This window comes from Lepidochelys kempii, chromosome 9, assembly GCF_965140265.1.
Source record: "Lepidochelys kempii isolate rLepKem1 chromosome 9, rLepKem1.hap2, whole genome shotgun sequence".
Classification (NCBI taxonomy): Eukaryota; Metazoa; Chordata; order Testudines; family Cheloniidae; genus Lepidochelys; species Lepidochelys kempii.
Window position 1 is genome coordinate 22122980 of NC_133264.1, and position 17788 is coordinate 22140767.

The following is a 17788-nucleotide window of genomic DNA, read 5'->3' on the forward strand; positions in this document are numbered from 1 at the left end:
GCAATCTTGTTTTTGTTGCAGTTTTTTGTAATTTCAGTTCATTTTATAAAAAAGGTTAATACAGTAGTTCTACGATTTGGAACCAAATTGACCCCCAACTTGGGTACCTTTAGATCCACAACACCAACTTCTTTCATTTGAGCTCACTGAGTAACTGGTAGCAGTAGCAGGCTATCATCCTCTGTGGAACAGTCTCTAGATGGTCATGAGACGCTTTGCCAGTGGGTTTCACAGCCTGCTTATGGCAGAGGAAGGTAGAGATTCTGGATTCTATTGCTGGTTCTGAAGAGTAGTATTCTGTAATGGTTATAGATCCTTATTCCTTCAGCTCATGTCCCTGGTCCCCTGCATTCCTATCTTCCTCCTCTGTTCCTACCCACCATTGTTGTGCTTCAGCTCCTGTTCCTTCTCCCTCTGCTCCTATCCACCCTCTTGCATCAGTTCCCATCCACCTCTGCTTCCTTTCCCCATCCTCTGGGTCCTGCAACCCCTTGTTCTCTCTCTCCACCCCTCTCCTATTCCTCACCCGTCTGCATTTCAGCCAGGCTGATTCTTCCTATTTCTCTCCAGTGTCTGGGCACCTGCTGGGGGAGCACTGAGAGTTGATGATCTCCCTGCTCTCAGTACTGGTACATGTTACCACTGCTGCCTTGGCATCCAGGAAGAGCAATTGCAGGGAAACCCTTGTTCAGTCTCTGCAGCCCTGGGATGGAGCATGTTCAGTTGCTCTCTGGGGATGGTATGTGCTCAGCAAAAGGACTCTTCAGAGAGTTTAGGTGCCAGACTCTAACAAGTATCTACTGAGCTTGTGCAACCTGTTTTTTTTTGAGGTTCATAACTTGACCACAGTTGGGTAAATTTTCTGGGGGATGGCAAAAGCCACATCCCTGACACCAGGGAAATACCCCATGCACCCAAATGTCAAGCCCTTGCCTGAAAGCATGGAGGTAGTAGAGCTTCTGGACAAAAAGTTTGTAGGTTTTCTTTTCTTTTCTTTTTTTTTAACATGGACAAAATAATGTATTTAACTCCTAGTTTCATTCTTGGAAATGGCTGAATGGTTCTAGCTGAAACTTTATTTAAAAAAAAAAAAGTGTGAGGCAGAAACCTAGGATGGAAAATTTCAGCCCAAATGGTTTAAAGTTTGATGAAGTTATAAGCAAGTGAAAACAAGATCTTACAGTGGAAAGCTTTCAGGATGCATTACCAGCTTCACCTATAATTATCCTTACCCTGTAGTGGCAAGGCATGAATATCTTTATACTCTGATTGGTTTCTCTCTCTGATTTTTCTTGTGATACTACATTGAGGGATGATGTTTTCCAAGATGGTCTGTGATTTCAAACCGTTCATAAAGGGTACCCTGTCCTAATGTCAGTATACTCTACAGGACTGCACATTTTCAACATATACTCTTACAGTTAAGCAGTTCTAGCATCACTTGTTCTTGAAATTGTTTAGCACAGGGGTTCTCAGGACAAATTTTTTGGTGGCCTCAGAGTGTGGCCACCAACTCTTGCTGGTGGCCGCTCTCACACTTTTTCCTAAAACACTTAATTAGCTTTAGGAAAAACAAATAAATATGCATATATACATGTCCAAATCATTGTAATTTATTTATTGCTGCTAGTAAGTCTGTTGTGAAAAGTGATATTAACAAACAAGTATCACTTTCCACAGCGGACTTACTCAGGCCTGTCAAGTCTGGGGACAAATTAAGCCCTAGGTGGGGGGTCGGGAGAGGCATCAGGGGACTGGAGCCTAGGCTCTGCTGCTGCACAGCCAGGGCCCAAAGCTGGAGCCCCATTGTCCTTGGGAATGTGGGGAATTCACTGACTGCCTTCTCCTCCAGCATTGTACCCCAGGTGTCTCCATAGGGGCGCAAGGCCTAACCCCTACTGGTGGCCTCGGCAATCAACACCAGGGCGGTGCATCTGAGAGCAACTGGGAGTTGGAGTGGCTGCTATATTGCGCCCCTCTCCCCCATCACAGCCCAGGAGGCTGTGGCTGCAAGAAAAGCCCTGGTGGCCACATTTGAGAAACACTGGTGGCCACATTAATTATCCCAGTTTGCTCATTGCAGATGCACACAGCACTTTCTCCTACCAATGTTGTCCCTGCACATTGTGGTACCCATTACATAATTCTGAACATAGCTGTCTTGAGTAGGTGCATAGCATGAAAGAAAGTCTATACTTGGCAGGGGTGGATCAAAATTAATGATTTTTTTTTTTTGATAAAATGCTTTTTGAGGAAAAAACCTATCTAAAGATACATTATAGCTCAAAGAGATCTCATCATGGAATACGGATTATAAAGTCTAATTCTATAGTATGAGACTATATATTCATGGAATGCTTAAGAAAAGTTTCGTAAATGAGTTCCCGTAGTTCATGGATTAGGGACCCAATCTTATGAGGTTCCAGAGGCTTCTATATAGATTAGGTAGAATAATCTATCTACCCAATGGGACTCAGTGCTCAGTCTAGAACAGGGGTTCTCAAACTGTGGGTCAACACCCCTCAGAGGGTTGCAAGGTTATTACATGGGAGGGCTCGCGAGCTGTCAGCCTCCACCCCAAATCCTGTTTTGCCTCCAGCATTTATAATGGTGTTAAATATATAAAAAAGTGTTTTTAATTTATAAGTGGGATCGCACTCAGAGGCTTGCTATGTGAAAGGGGTCACCAGTACAAAAGTTCAAGAACCACTGGTCTAGCAGATGCCATCAGAGATGCTTAGTTTTGCAGGTCTCAAACTGCGGATTTGTGTCTCCAGAGATAACATGTTTCTTAACAGCAAAAATGGTTTTTGAATAAATCATATATAGAGGTGAGAAATAACGGACTTCGACCCTATTTTCCCTCTGCAAATTTGTGTACACAGAGTCAATCCCTTACCTCTTTCTAAAAGTGCAAAGTTTCAGAAAGTTCAATGAATAGAAGATTGTTGGGGGCGGAATAGATCTGGACAAGGAGAAGAAGTCTGGAGACAAATGTGAGAAGGGAGGGAAAGGCAGTAGAAACAAAAGTGAAACTGTTTGAGCAGTATTTTCCAGAAGTCTTGAGGTCTTTCTGATTGTAGCCTTCATTGATTTGAGATCTACCATACCATTCTCTCACTAGAAAGGAAAACCTATAATGGCAGCAGGCCGTAAAAGAGACCCACTTTTGGAATAAGAACCATTCAAGAAATATGTTTGCTGATGATGTTTTAAAGAAAGTCACACCAGTGAACTGGTGGAAGTCATTTAAGCATTTGGATTCAGAGACTGTTGAAGTGATAATCTCACTTTTAACAGCAGTAGCTTCTTCTGCTGGTGTAGAAAGAATATTTTCTTCCTTTGGACTAATTCATTCCAAACTGAGGAGAAGTCGGGGACCTGAAAAAGCAGGAAAACTTGTTTTTCTTTTCCAGATTATGAACCAACAGGAAAATGAAGGTGAAGACGACTGAGTTAACTGCAGAAGCCAATATTTTAAGTTTCTCATGTTGACCTGGTTGACATAGTCGATTTAATTTTTGTTTTTAAATATTTCATTAACTACTTTAGTTAAAACAATTTTAACAAAAACAAACCTGATTTTAAAAAACTTGAATGTTTAACTAAATTCAAAAATTCATATGCTTGTTTCGTTAAAATATTATGTTTGCTGTTGAAGAAAAAAATCCAGAATACATAACGTTGTTGTTTTTAGTTACATAAAACAATGTAAATGTCTGTCTGGTGATGTTCTCCTCCAAAAACAGCATGGCAAGAAAATCCTCCAAATATTAATGATTAACCTGTTGAATTGGAGATAGTTCACCTCCCTAAGACTTTATAAATATCTGCTTCAATTACCTTTGCTAAATTACATAACCAAACAATCATTCATTTTCTGATATAGCTGTTAAACTAATCTGAAAAGTTTTCAAAATAAATCACTTAAAAATGTATAGTGTGTACCTTCTAAAAATGAAACTTACATCTATCTCTGAGTTGTGAAGAATATGGATTAAGATTATAACAACCAACAAGAATGCACTTTTATGTAGAAACCCATGATTAAATCAAGTCTTCCTGACTAGTGATTTAAATCAATTTGATTTAAATCAAATCCACCCTGATACTTGGTAGCCTATTACATGTTACACATATGCAATATGTGCATATTTTGGACCAGATTATTAGTATAAATTAACATAGCTCATTTGAAGTCAGTAGAGCTATGGTAATTTAAACCAACTGAGGCTCTGGTCCAAAATATGTAATCTGTAATACTTAGAGAGAGAGACACTTTTTTAAACCCCTTTTCTTCAACAGTCTGTCAGTTTATTCTAGTGATTAATTTTTAGTTATTCCGTCCTGCCCATGGAGAGAGGCATACGTTTTTGTATGCAGATACAACTGCTAATCGTCATCTTATGTTCAGCATGCCTCAGGTGGCATGTGATCAGGATTCATCACCAAATTTGGTCTGCTGGTTGTATCATTAGCTTCCCCGGTGTGGGCCTGGGTACTGATGGGGAATGTGATGTGAATGTTGATCCTTGCCCCCCAGTAGTCAAGAACTGTCAGCAAATCTGCTGCCTGTAAATGCCAGCCATGTACTTCTTTGACTTCCTATTCTTCTTTGGTCAACAATATCACATACATTGCGCATCTATGCTTAATTGAAGACTTTGTATGAATTGTATTGCTGGCCTTCTTTAGAGAACATGTGCAACATGAATTGCTTTAAAACATTTTATTTTGGGTATTCATATTTTCCTTTTTAATGGTGATTACTCATGACATTTTAAAAAATCTTTACAGTTGTAACCTATCCAGTGAAGAAATCATCTTTTATACTTTTTATTGTTTCATCTGGACTAGCAAAACCAAGAAATTTAGAAAGAATGAGGCTGAAGACTTCACACTTAAAGGAACCAAAACATATCCTTTGTCTCAATACAAAGTGTATTAACTTTACACTGCACTCTTGGTAAAATAGTATTATGTGTATCATGTTCTAGTAAAATATGAGATGTGATTGATTGTAAAGACAGTGCAAAGTTATTTTACAGATTCTGGAGACTTAATTTTTTTTAAAGATTTTTACTGTTTTCTGCAAAATGTAATGGCCCAATACTACAAGATGTTGAGCACCTCAAGCAGGGTACTCGGTACCCTCCATTCTCAGTAACTTGTGTTGGAATCTAGGGTGTTCAGCACCTTGCAGAAGGTGTCAAGATTTTTCAGGAAAGCTTTTTGTTTGTTTTTTCCCTTTCTTCTCTTAGAGGTTTTACTCTTGCAAAGAGATTTTCTCATGCAGTTAACAATTGCACTCCTTTATCAATTTGTCTGCAATAAGACTAACAAACGATAGTACCAACAAAGGGGTACACTTACCTAATACCATCCTAGAGACTAACCAATTTATTTGAGCATGAGCTTTGCTCAAATAAATTGGTTAGTCTCTAAGGTGCCACAAGTACTCCTTTTCTTTTTGCGAATACAGACTAACTCGGCTGTTACTCTGAAACCTAATACCATCCTGTTACTCTTAAATGAGTGATCTCCATCCCTTGTGTGATACTGCTATATGAAAACCAAAATCTGACCAAATGTGTTTTAACTTATGTATTTTGACACCAAGGCCCTCCTGTATATGGAGCCTAAGCTTTTATCTGTGTATAATAGATGTGCTGTTTAATTAGACATGATACTTTTAAAGTCACATACTATGTCAAATTCCTTTTTTGCTCTTTATTTTCTTCCAACTCTCTGCTGCCTCTTTACATTGCATTACTTTTCTTTGTGTCAAGATCTTACACAAAAATAACTTCTGTATATAGATCTGTTTTTTAAATAGTCAAAATTAAATATTTTTATTTATTATTATATTTACTTATTATCACTTTATTTTTTTGCAATACTTAGAGAAGAGGTATATTCTAAGATTACTTTCAGTAACCAAAATTCAAGACTTCCTTAATTCAATTACACATAAAGAATTGGTTAGCTGTGTGGGCTGGACTACAGCTGATGAGCTGTACTCATGTAGTGATGATCACCACATCATGAAATGGAACTTGTTAACTAGTGAAACAACTCAAGTAGTGAAGCTTCCTGATGATATCTACCCCATAGATCTTCATTGGTTTCCCAAAAATATAGGTGGAAAGAAGCAATCCCAAGCTGAGAGTTTTGTACTTACAAGCTCTGATGGTAAGTGTTCTTTAAAATATGTAGACCTTATAAATTGCTAGTAAAAAAAAATGCTTATGCCACTCTTAAATTCCAAATTATTTACTATCATAATGTGTAATAAAAGCAAATTAAAATATAGCAAAATTGTACTGGTTTTAAAACTAATTATTTTTACAAAATTGCTTCTGAGAATACATTATGCCTAATGTGATAGAAAAATACTAGTTACATCCCTTTTGATATCAGGTCAAATTCTGTCATCCTTAATTGAGTAAAATGTTCTTATTTTGTAGTTCATAAATTGATCTGAATGTGTGCATAGCTATATGGATGTCAAGAATTATAAAAATTATCATTTGTAACAAAATATATCAATTTTTATTTTTTGGAAGGGTGTATTAAACTTTATTCTTCAGGGTTTAAACCAATCTGTAACTGTTAGAGACCAGGATAAGACTAATGCTTTTTCTAAGAATCTGGTTCTGGTCACTGTCAGGGCCAGGATACTGGACTGGATGGACCTTGGCTCTGATCCAATATGGCAACTCCTATGTGTGGATTTTTTTCCTTTTACCCCTTAAAGAGATTTGACCCCAATTCTGAAATACACTGGCCAATCCTTGTACCTGTATGAAGCTCCACCACTTAATTCAGTGGGGCTCTGCACAACTGCAGGTGCCTGGCCACATACACTTCAGGATCATGGCATTAAGTTTACTCCTGAGGAAATTCTGCGCCACTGTGCATCCAGAATTTGTGCAGCAGTTATGGGTTTTGCGCAGAATTTCCTTTTCCTCCACAGAAGTGGGCTGCAGAGCTGCTGGCCACCACTAGGGGCCGCTGATCCTGGCAGAGCACAACTCACAGGTAGAAGATACAGCCAGCGGGAGGTAGCTGGAGTGTTCCCGGCAGCTGCAATTCTCAGCATGCCCTGAAGGAAGGAGGTGGCATGCAGGAATCTCCACACAAGCCCAAGACCCAGATTCAGGCTGTTTCTTCCTCTGGATCCCTGGGCTCATGTGTGTGGTGTGTGGGGCCTGGGGGCAGTCTAGCAGCTGGGGTCTGGAGGGGAGGGGGTGCGAGTGTCTGGGCGGGGGTCCTGTAGGATGTGCGGGCTAAGGGGAACCCTATGGCTGGTCTCTGAGGGGTAAGGGCTGGGGGGTGCCCTGCAGTTGGACTCTGGGAGAAGGGGGAATGGGTGTTTGGCACTGCTGCTGGACTCTTGGGGGAGGGGGCAAAGAAACAGGAACTGGGTTGTAGGGGTTTCCTTAACTTTCTGCTACTGGAGGAATTTTTTTGTCATGTGTTACAGACATACACCTCTACTCCAATGTAATGTGGTCCTCAGGAGCCAAAAAATCTAACTACATTATATTGAACTTGCTTTGGCCTTGAGCATTTCCATTATTAATAGTCACTTCCCGACCCCTGACTGACCCCTCAGAACCTCCGAACCATCCACCCCCCCCAGCTCCTTGTCCCCTGACTACACCCTCCAGAGACCCCCGCCCCAACAACCCCTCTCAACACCCGCCCCTATCTAAGCCCCCCTGCTCCTTGTCCCCTGACCACCCCCTCCAGAAACCCGCCCATCCCTAATCACCCCCTACCCAACCCCCCTGCTCCCTGTCCCCTGACTGCCCCAACCCCTATCCACACCCCAACTCTCTGACAGGCCTCCCCCGAGACTCCAACGCCCTATCCAACTTCCCCGTCCCCTGACCGTCCTGCCCCCAGAACCTCCGAACCATCCAACTGCCCCCCCCTCCCCCCCCTCCCGAGACCCTCTGCCCCTTATCCAACCTCTCGGCCCTGGCCCGGCACCCTAAACACACTGCTCAGAGCAGCGTGTCGGAGCCTGACATGCTGATCCACCGGAGCGCACAGCCCTGCCCCCCAGAGCGCTGCTTTACCGTATTATATCCAAATTTGTGTTATATCTGGTCACGTTATATCGGGGTAGAGGTGTCGTTGCTAATAGGTATTTGAAATAAATATCCAAAATAATTGAAACTGGAATGATTATATAGTGTTATTTTGACAAATAAAAATGCTAAATTTTGCAGAATTTTAAAATGTGCACCAAATTTTTAATTTTTTGGTGCAGAGTAATTAAGGGGGAAATATTTTTTTCTTATATTCTTACTAGAAATCTTCCCCCCTCCCCGCCATTTTCCCTCACTGTATTCCATTGAGCTATCAAAGGAAAAGTTTTGATGCAGAAATATAATTCTTTAACTTTCCTCAGTAATGAAAATGCACTGTGAAATAACCCATCCAGGAAAGACTGTGCTCGCTCTCTGTTGCTGCTCATACCTGTTACTCAATGTGCTGGCAGAAGCAGCAATCAAGTGAAATTGAATGAATCCAAAGGACAGTGCACTGTGATTGCAAACTACTCAAAGTGCTTTCCTCTTCCAACCAGTATAACCTCCATCATACTCAGGTTCAGCTGTTCTTCATCCATAAGTTGATCTCATCCAAACGTGGGCCAGCTTGGTGTTAGTTACAGAAAGTATAGGTAGTCTTGTGTGTCATCTGTGTACTGTTGGCACTTAAGTCCATCCATTTTTACTATTTCTCCTAGTGGTGACATATAGATATGGAACAGGACCAGAGATAAACCAATCCTTGTGTGGGACTCCAGAAGTGAGTCTGGTGGCAGCGGTGCAGTTTCTCATCATTGCCTTTTGGGAACGTCCCTTCAGGAAAGATTCATACAATTTTTTAGTGTTTCTCTCTGGACCCCTGCCTGGTCTCTCAAGCAGGACAGCAATATCTTCTGGTCAACAGTATCAAATGCTTCACAGAAGTTCCAGGAGGATGAGAAAGGAAGTCTGTTCACCATCTATTACCAGCAGGAAATCCCCCATCCATCCTGCTAATGCTATTTCTGTCCGTTATTCTAGCCTGAATCCACGGTGTGTCACTGGTGTAGGATCCTACCTCCAGCTAATGAGCTTGTCAGCCTTTGGCTAATTTCTCTGTAAGCTTTCTCAGGAGCAGAAGTTTTGATACTAGGCAGTTGCTAGCCTGATCTGACATCAGGGTCAGTTTCTTCAGTGGTGGTTGGACTTACTGTGTGTTTGAAGGAGGAAGGGAAAATTGTTTTCTTGAATGAGGCAGTGGCTGCTTCAGTCAGAAGTGGAATCAGTTAGTCATAACCCCTTTGTTGACAGGGTGTATATTGGATTCACAGGTCTTAGGTCAAGACCCATTGAGAAGTGAATGGACTGAAGTTAGGGGAAAGAGAGCAGTCTGTTTGGCTGGTTGATGAGGATTGGAGTTATGTAACTTGACAAGCCTTCTCAAATGCACATAATCTTTTCAGCCAAGTAGGATGATAGTTCTTTACAGCATGTGGTGCCAGGCTCTGCTGTGGACTGTAGGCAGTCATGATTAATGAAGTGTTTTACTATCTGTGTAAGAGTGCACTCACTGCAGTGCACCCCCCATGGCTGGGCATGGCAGCATCTCCTACCAACAGTTGATCTGGCCCTGCTGTAGTCTCTTCTTGTGACTTGGCCCTCCAGCTGCGTCTCACTTTCTGGAGTATCAATAATCCCACACTGACAGTCCCATTTGACACTGGTCATCAGTATGAAGTCCGGAGCTATTCCCAGACTCCTCTTCCGTTCTACTTCCTTATCAGATTACTGGCCCTAAAGCTTCTCCCTGGAGTCTTTTAACCAAACTCAAAAGTGGGGGTGGGGGGAAATACTAAAAGCAACTTCTTCTCCTTCCCTGGTCTTGAACTGTTAATCCATCGTGGATCCTCCCCCAGCTCTCTGTTCTGCAGAATGCTCCTTCCTGGACTCTGGAGTTGAGGATCCAGACTAACATCAAATCTACCCCAAAGTCCATCTGCCTGTGGGTTGACCTTTCAGGCTCACTTTAGGAATCTGCAACTTTACTATCCTGTCCCATCAGATCCAGGGTGTAAACACCCTCATGAAACTCCTCTGCTCTCTACTACTCAGAGAGGGACTAGCGTTGTGACACACACATGCACACTCATAGCTGCTTTCTACTGTGAGCTTTTACTCTTTATATAAACAACTCAACTCCTCCCCCATCTAGGACTCATCTTCAGTTCGGTCTGGCCCATGCTCCAGGTGCAGTCAGGTGTGTTAATTGGCCTCTCAGGCCCATTTTAACCATTCCACCACCTGTGTGGGGTAAACACCCTGCCACACTACCCTGCATAGCTTCTGTAGAGGTTGTGAGGTAACTTCTCTCTGCATAAACTTGGAGAAATTCTTTGTGTTTCAGCCATTTATTTTTTGCTATTTGGCAGTTGAGTTTCCATGCCTCTCTCTGCATCTGGTGCAGCGGTCAGAAAATCAAGGGGTTATTTGTGGACAATAGGGAACCTCTAGCCTCCACAATCAAATCTGTTGGCCATTTGAAGGCCAGTGTGTAGATTGCTGAGACTAGAGTATTTTTTATGAAGATTCACTACATCATCAAATCCTTGACCTATGGATAGAGTGCTCCTGTCCTTTAGCATATTTTGGAATTTGATGGGATCCATGAGTTACTTGCCCTCAATTCCTATATTGGTGAACTTTAGGTTCTTTCTACTATGTGTTGTTCTGAATCTGTAGAGAACCATCACTGATGAAGTGAACTGAATGTGTACCCTTTGAAATTTGCCTTAGCATCATTTTTTACAGATGCTAGAGCCATTCAGCCCTTGTTGTATGCTCTTGACACTGAGCTTGCTTGTATCCTCTTTTTTTAGTAGTTTCAGATATCCTACATCAGGTCCCAACAAAGTCAGGATTCATTTGATGATCCAGACCCTTTTGAGGTTATTGCATTCTCCTCCTTTAGCTTTACACTTCCAGTTTGAGGTACAGTGATGGATGGAAACTTTTGAAGCATCTGTAGTTTTTTGGACTGGCTGAGGGTTTGAATAAGATCCAGATGCTTTAAACATCTTGGGGATGGGGGGAAGATACCATCCCCTCCCCCATGCCCACAGGCTTGTGTTAGATCAGAGTGTCTCAGAATTTGCTAGGAATGTGGCTTGAAGCCTTCCCATTTAGTTTAGAGAACAGCAAGAACTTTAGGGCAGAAGCAGTCATTCTTGTAGCTAAGATCATGTGTCAGCCCCAGTCCCTAAAAACATTTATTCTGCAGTGAAGGAAATATGGTTACATCCAAATTGCATCCTAGCTTCTTGCAAGAAGGTGGAGAAAAGTGTTCTGCACAAGGGATCACTTTGTTTATTATCCCACCCTTCACATGATACTCTGGTGGTTGACAACATTGGGAAAAATAACCAGCTCTCTCCTGAGTGTTCCCTCTAACATTTCCCATGCATATGCGGAATGAATTTTGTTATGTGCACCAATATGGAGGTGATAACAAAATTCAGGTGGCGGAGTGGGGCCAAGGGGTTCAGAGTGTGGGAGGGTGCTTAGGGCTGGGGCAGAGGGTTGGGGTGCAGTGGGGTGAGAGCTCCGGCTGGGGATGCAGGCTCTGAGATGGGGCTGGAAATGAGGGGCTCAGGGCTGGGGCAGAGGGTTGGGGTTGGGGGAGTTGAGGGCTGTGGAGTGGGGCTGGGGATGTGTGGTTTTGGGTGCAAGCTGCCCCGGGGATACGGCATGGAGAGAGGAGACTTCCCCACCTTTCTCTCCACAATAGCACCTGGGCTGATGGGGAGAGGCGCCTCTTCCCGCAGCTGTGGCAGATTTGGGGCCGGGAGAGGGGCACCTGAGTTTGGTGCTCCCACTCTTGCATCACTGTTGGGAGCATCACAAGTAGCTACTACAACCACTATCAGGTAGAGGGTGAGATTCTGCTCTGTGCAGTGGGCCAGCACAAACCTGGGCATCACTTGAGCCCTACCCATGTCCTGATGTTTCCAGATTTGCGGCCCTTTTGGGGTCAGTGTCTTATGTGCTGTGCTAGGTGGTGAGTGTTTGCAAGATCAAGCCCTTATTAGTGACAGCTCACAAAACAGGGCTGGAAAGTGTAACCCCAAGGCACTGTGGGGCCTGCGCTACTCCACTGACACTCTGTAACCTGGGGCTGGGCTGGGCCTGTCAGGTACGGCCACTCTCAGGAGCAGCATGGAGCAGCACTGCTTCCCACCAATGCTGGCTGGAGCCTCTGGGGAGCACAGCTAGTGCACACCCATTGCAGAGCGAGCAGCAGCATGCGCTCCCTCCTGCCCCAGCTAGCACTCGGTGCTCCTTCCATTTGGGATAGGAACAAAGATCCAATATTGGGATTTCTGGGGGGACAGAGTCTGATTTCTCTCAACTCTAGTCCTTCCCCCAAGAATTCCATGACGATGTCTCCACCCTTGCTTAAAGCCATGTTCTGGGCAGACAGGGAGCTGCTGGGCAGAGGCACCGCTCCACCAGCTGCAGCAGGTCTGGGTTGGGGCTGGGGGAGAGGCGCCTCTCTCCCTGCTGTGGCAGGTCCAAGGCTGGGGCAGGGGGGCCTCTCCCACCGGCTGCGGCAGGTCCCAGGCTGGATTGGGGCCAGGGGAGGGGCACCTCTCCTTGTCATGGTAGGTCCAGGGTTGGGGAAGAGGCATCTCTCCCTGCCACAACCCTGGGCGCCTGTGTAGCCCATAATAGGCTGCTGCATAACTGTGCAGTTTAGAGGGAACTTAGTCTCCCCCCTTCCTCACCTTCTCCCTTGAGTCACACCTGTCAATTTCTTAAATGTTTGTGTTGTAGACCTTCTTATTAATAATTCAGTTGTTAAACGCCATTGCTATATACAACATACTAAAGACACAGTCCCAGCCACAAGGAGCTTATAGTCTAAAATACAAAGGTCAGATAAGAGAGACCCAGAAGATGGTGATAACTTGCAATTCTTATCATGAGCTTTTATTTTCTCTTAAATATAAATGGGAATAGAGGTGAGTTAGTATTTGTTAGCCTTGCATAAGAGGTATTATCCTTCTGGTGTTATACTGGACTTAACTGACTTCAGATTTTATCATTGCTGGTCCTAAGCTGGTTACAGGGTTTCTTTGTGAGCAAAGTAAGATACAGAACACTCTTTCTCAATGTGAGAGTTACTGTTCTGGTTTGGGGATTGAGAAACTTGACAATAGAATCCAGGACTCCTGCATGGCAATGCAGGGCATGAAGAGTTGGGCACTAGACTAACCAGCATAGAAATTGCTAAAATGCAACTGATATTTCAATTTTACATCAATGAGTTAGTGAATCTATCTTTGATCAGATCTTTTATGTTGTCAGTACAGAATGTGGGTTATAGAATTGCAGCATCCTAGAATGGGAACAAAGTCCAGGGTAGTATATCGGATGTAAACAGTTACATTTACAAGAGTAACTGGTATTATTCCTATCAGCGCATTTAAACTGGATCCATGATTGTGGGAATCCGCATTCTTCCTGACCATCTTGCATTTTCTGGAGTCTCCCAAGCAGCGGCATTCTTCAGAATCATCATAAACTGGGCTGAGTTCTATTCTTGAACCTTAGCACCTTTTCTTTCACTGTGGGTGCACAAAATGTGAGGGGCATTTTGTGTTGGGATTTTTTTTTTTAGCACTGCCTGTCGTCCTATCCCCCCTTTACCTTTCCTCTCCCTGTGGTTTCAGAATCTTTTTTTAGTACCTCATTTCTGCACAGTCTGAAACTTATTAATCCTATAAAGAGTGAAATGTAGACCATTATAGCTAGTGGCTATTTTGCAAGTTTGTTAGTTCTTGTAAGATATACTAGGTCTTAGTACAAAGCTTTCATTATGAACGTTTATTTCTTAAAATTGCTTGATGTGTCAAATCAAAATGTACAGCTCTGAGTATTTAGCAGATTGCAGGATTGGGGCCTTCGTGTTATGAAAAGAAGGCAAAGACTTATGCACGTGCTTAATTTTATGCACTGTGAGTAATCACATTGACATCAATGTTACAACTTGCAGTGTGTAATATTAAGCTAGTGCATATGTCTTTGCAGGGTCAGTGTTTAAATAGTCAATAATATGAATATTACTCTTAGGGAAATTGCGCCACTGCATGTGTTCAGAATTCATATTCCCTGCAGATTTCTTTGCTTTCCTTGCAGAAAAAATGACTTTTTGACAGGGAAGCAAAGGGAAGCCGCAAGAGCGGTTATGTGCCCCTCCCCGACAGCGGGGGCGTATTGTTTTGAGTGCCTGAAGAAGCCAGTGGAAAGGTAAATAACTGTCGGTGGTGTGGGGAAGCATGGTTGGGGATGCCCCAGCTGGTGGCTCCTACTCTGCACTGGCTAAACTCCTCTTCCCCTTGCAAGGAGTGGCAGGGGCCAAGTCAGACCCACCCCCAGAAACCTTTCCTGACTGCAGGAAGCTCTGCTTCCTGCCCCCATAGCTCTTCAGCTGCAGAGGGTGTGGAGGGAGGGATTGTCGCTGTATGAGGAGCTGCTCCCCAGTCTGCCCAACCCCTGTACATCTGGACCATCGTCCCCCTGTACCCAGAACCCTCTCCCGGCCAAGCCTCACACCCCAGAGCCGCCCCCGCCTGCCCAATACTGAGCCTCCCCCTGCACCAGACCTGCTGAGCCACCTGCACTTGAACCCCCACCCCAATGAGCCCCACTCCTGCTGCACCTAGACTACCATGATGAGCTCCCCCACACCTGGACCCCCATCCTTATGAGCTCCACTCCCACAAATCCAGACTCCCCAAACTGAGCGCCATCCACCTTCACCTGGACACTCCTGCAGAGTCCCATTTCCCCTGTACCCGGAACCCCCCAACAAGCCTCTGTGCATCCTGATCCTCCCCACACTTAGACCCCTTACTGAACCTCCCACACCCAGATTGCCTCACACAGAACCTCTCACCCCACACCTTGACCCATCCACACTAAACCCTCCACACTTAGATCCTGCTGGGCTGAGCCTGCCCCACACCTGGATCGGGGGCTAGGGCTAGGCATGCATGCAAGACTCTGTCCCTCTCACTTGCTATCTTTGTGCACCTGGTGAAGAGGGCAGGGCCCTGGGATGTTTCTGGGGTAGGCATGGCCCTTGTGCTGTGTCAGGGTTGGATGCAGCCTCGCTACGTGTCTCGGGTGAAGGGGCAGGGCCTACAGGGTGATTTCCCACCTCCGTGCAGCCAGTGGCCTGTGTTCCCCACTGCCATGCAGGAGCCATCACATTTATTTATTGACAAATAATATATGCAGAATTTAAAAATATTGTGTGCAGAATTTTTGATTTTTTTTGGTGCAGACTTCCCTCAGGAGTAGAAGATGTATACTGTTCCCTACTTGTCCCTATTGGCATGTTTTAAACAAACTGATGTACTAAATTGATTACTAACTCAAATTCATTACTGAAACCCCAACAATTCTGTTTTGGGCATTGCAGGTGCCCAAAGGCATCTCTGTTGCATTTTCATCTCTTCCTATTATATTTGTTAGGGCATCCCGTGTATGAATGTAGTTAGTTCACAAGTCATGCTAAGTCATGCCTCACTGTACAAGGTGGGAAACAATTTTTCTTTGTATTTTCTCTCACTTAACTTAATTTTGAGGACATTTTTCAGAACAAAGTTAAATTTTTAGTCTGGGGAGGAAAAAATACAAAAGACTCATTAGATTTTTCTGCAAAAGTGTTAGAATAAATTCAGTGCTTGAAATCCCACTGTCTTTGAACAAATGCCTTCTTTCCTAATTGTTCCATCTTTATAGAAATCAATATAATCTAGCATACAGTATCACTAGTTATCCTTCACACCAAAGATGACTGAAGGTTGTAATGTACAATTTTTTTTCTCTCTTACCAAATGCTTTCATATCACTAAAATATGTGGTAATGAACTTTATGCGTGGAATAGTAGATCTCTTTAGAGAACCAAATGGTCAAAAATGCTACAGGAAATGTATCAGCTATATAGATGAATCCAAAAACATCAGTTACTGGTTTGATTAATGATTCGATTAATAAAAAAGCTTTATGAATGCATCCTGAACTTTTTATAGCGGGGGAAAAGTAAAATGTTTCTCATAATAGCTCTACTGACCACATATATAATAAATTGACTTTAGGCCCCTCGAAACTATTTAAGCAGCACAGTGGCTAATATAAGACAACAGTTAAATTAATAATAACACATTTCTTGTAAAATAAACCAGTACTATAGTATTTTACTGAGTTAACCAGCTACTACTGATGCATTTAAAATCTGTTACTTTGGCAGTCAGCTTACACACACTACAGTATTCATTTTATGTATAGACTATTTTTGTGTGGTGCTTATCACCATAGTGTCTGAACACCTCACAAATATGAATGGATATATTTTCTCATCCCCTTTCTGAGATAGGGAAGGATTATCCACATTTTGCACATGGGGAACTGAGGTGTAGAGAGCAAGCCTGATTTTTCAGAAATGCTCAATCCAAAACTCCAGTGAAAACTGTCTATACTCAGCTCCTCTGAAACTCCGTTTTTAAAGGGTCTGATGGCAGAGACGCTTTGTACTGACTACAGTTAGAAAGTGATGTGTGCAAGGTTTTGTAGGAAGTCTGCATCATACACAGGAATAAATCCAGGATTACCTGGGTCTCAGTGTCATGGAAGACCATCCTTCCACTCTAGATTTCAGTTAAATGCAAAACAGATAAAATATAGGCAGAGTTGTTATGGTTGCCCAACACTTCCCGTTATAATACCCTGTTTTCATTTGTTACAACTTTGCTGAACTTTTCCAACCTGAAATTATCCATTCCAGGTGTCTGCTTCACCTGAATTTTTTTTGGAAATTGTCAGCTACAATGGTCAAGAATTGAGAATGAAATCGGGGAAAAAATGCATCATTTACCCATTTAAATATATATATATATCTTGGCCACTGAATGAGACGGGGTCCTGAGGATAAACTAGTAGATGGGATCATATAATTAGTCTATATCGTGATGCATATACACATGGGGGCTCAACTAAGGTTTTATGGTCAATCTTAATTCTAGCATTTCCCAATTTTTGAGCGCTTGACTCTGAAATTTTGATCTTTTAACTTAGTTGACTTTTTTTTTTTTTTGACTGAGCTTATGAAGAAGGTCTTAAACACAGAAATGCAATCAACTTGAGTGTATGTAATGTGATAACTTTTGAATGCCACATCTGATCAATTCCAAAACTTCAGGGAATGTCCTAGGCATCAGTGGCTAGAACCCTATTCATTTTTGGGGAAAATGAGACAAATAAAAGGGAGAAATTGGGGGACAAGTGAAGTCTCTGCCGGCTCTTTAGTATAGCCATAGCCTCAAACTCCTCTGTAATTGTCTATCGATCAAACAACTGTTTGATGGCACCCATTAATATCTTCCAGCACAAAAATAGTCCAGTCTCATCTCTGCCTACCTTCCCAATACAGTTTAACATGTTGATAGCCTGAATGTTTTATCTCCCAGACATTGGTGAGAGGGAAATGGGGGACCCTAGTATAGGAAAGGGGGACACAAGCCCTGATGGTGGTGTGGAGATTGTGAGATCCCGTGGAGGCAAGAGGTCGAGGCAGAGCTCCTGGCATGGGAAGGGGATTGAAGGATTCTGCTATGGGGCACATAGAGCCTGTACCTTGTGGGGAGGAATGGGGGACCCTGAAGTAGGAGGCACATAGAACCCC

At 43.1% G+C, this 17788-nt stretch overlaps 1 protein-coding gene across 4 annotated transcripts in view; it reads left to right on the forward strand.

Moving 5' to 3' along the window:
- The window catches only part of IFT80 (intraflagellar transport 80), a 148567-nt gene that overhangs the window by 4483 nt on the left and 126296 nt on the right, over positions 1-17788 (forward strand). For 2 of the 4 annotated variants that reach the window (XM_073359524.1, XM_073359527.1), the window contains exons 2-3: positions 4798-4915; positions 5969-6192. The exons of 1 other annotated variant lie outside the window; for it this stretch is intronic. In XM_073359524.1, coding sequence (XP_073215625.1) covers positions 4798-4915; positions 5969-6192 — 342 coding nt within the window. Of the gene's footprint in view, positions 1-3416; positions 3442-4797; positions 4916-5968; positions 6193-17788 lie in introns of all 4 variants that reach the window. One more of the 4 variants, XM_073359525.1, reaches the window with a different exon arrangement.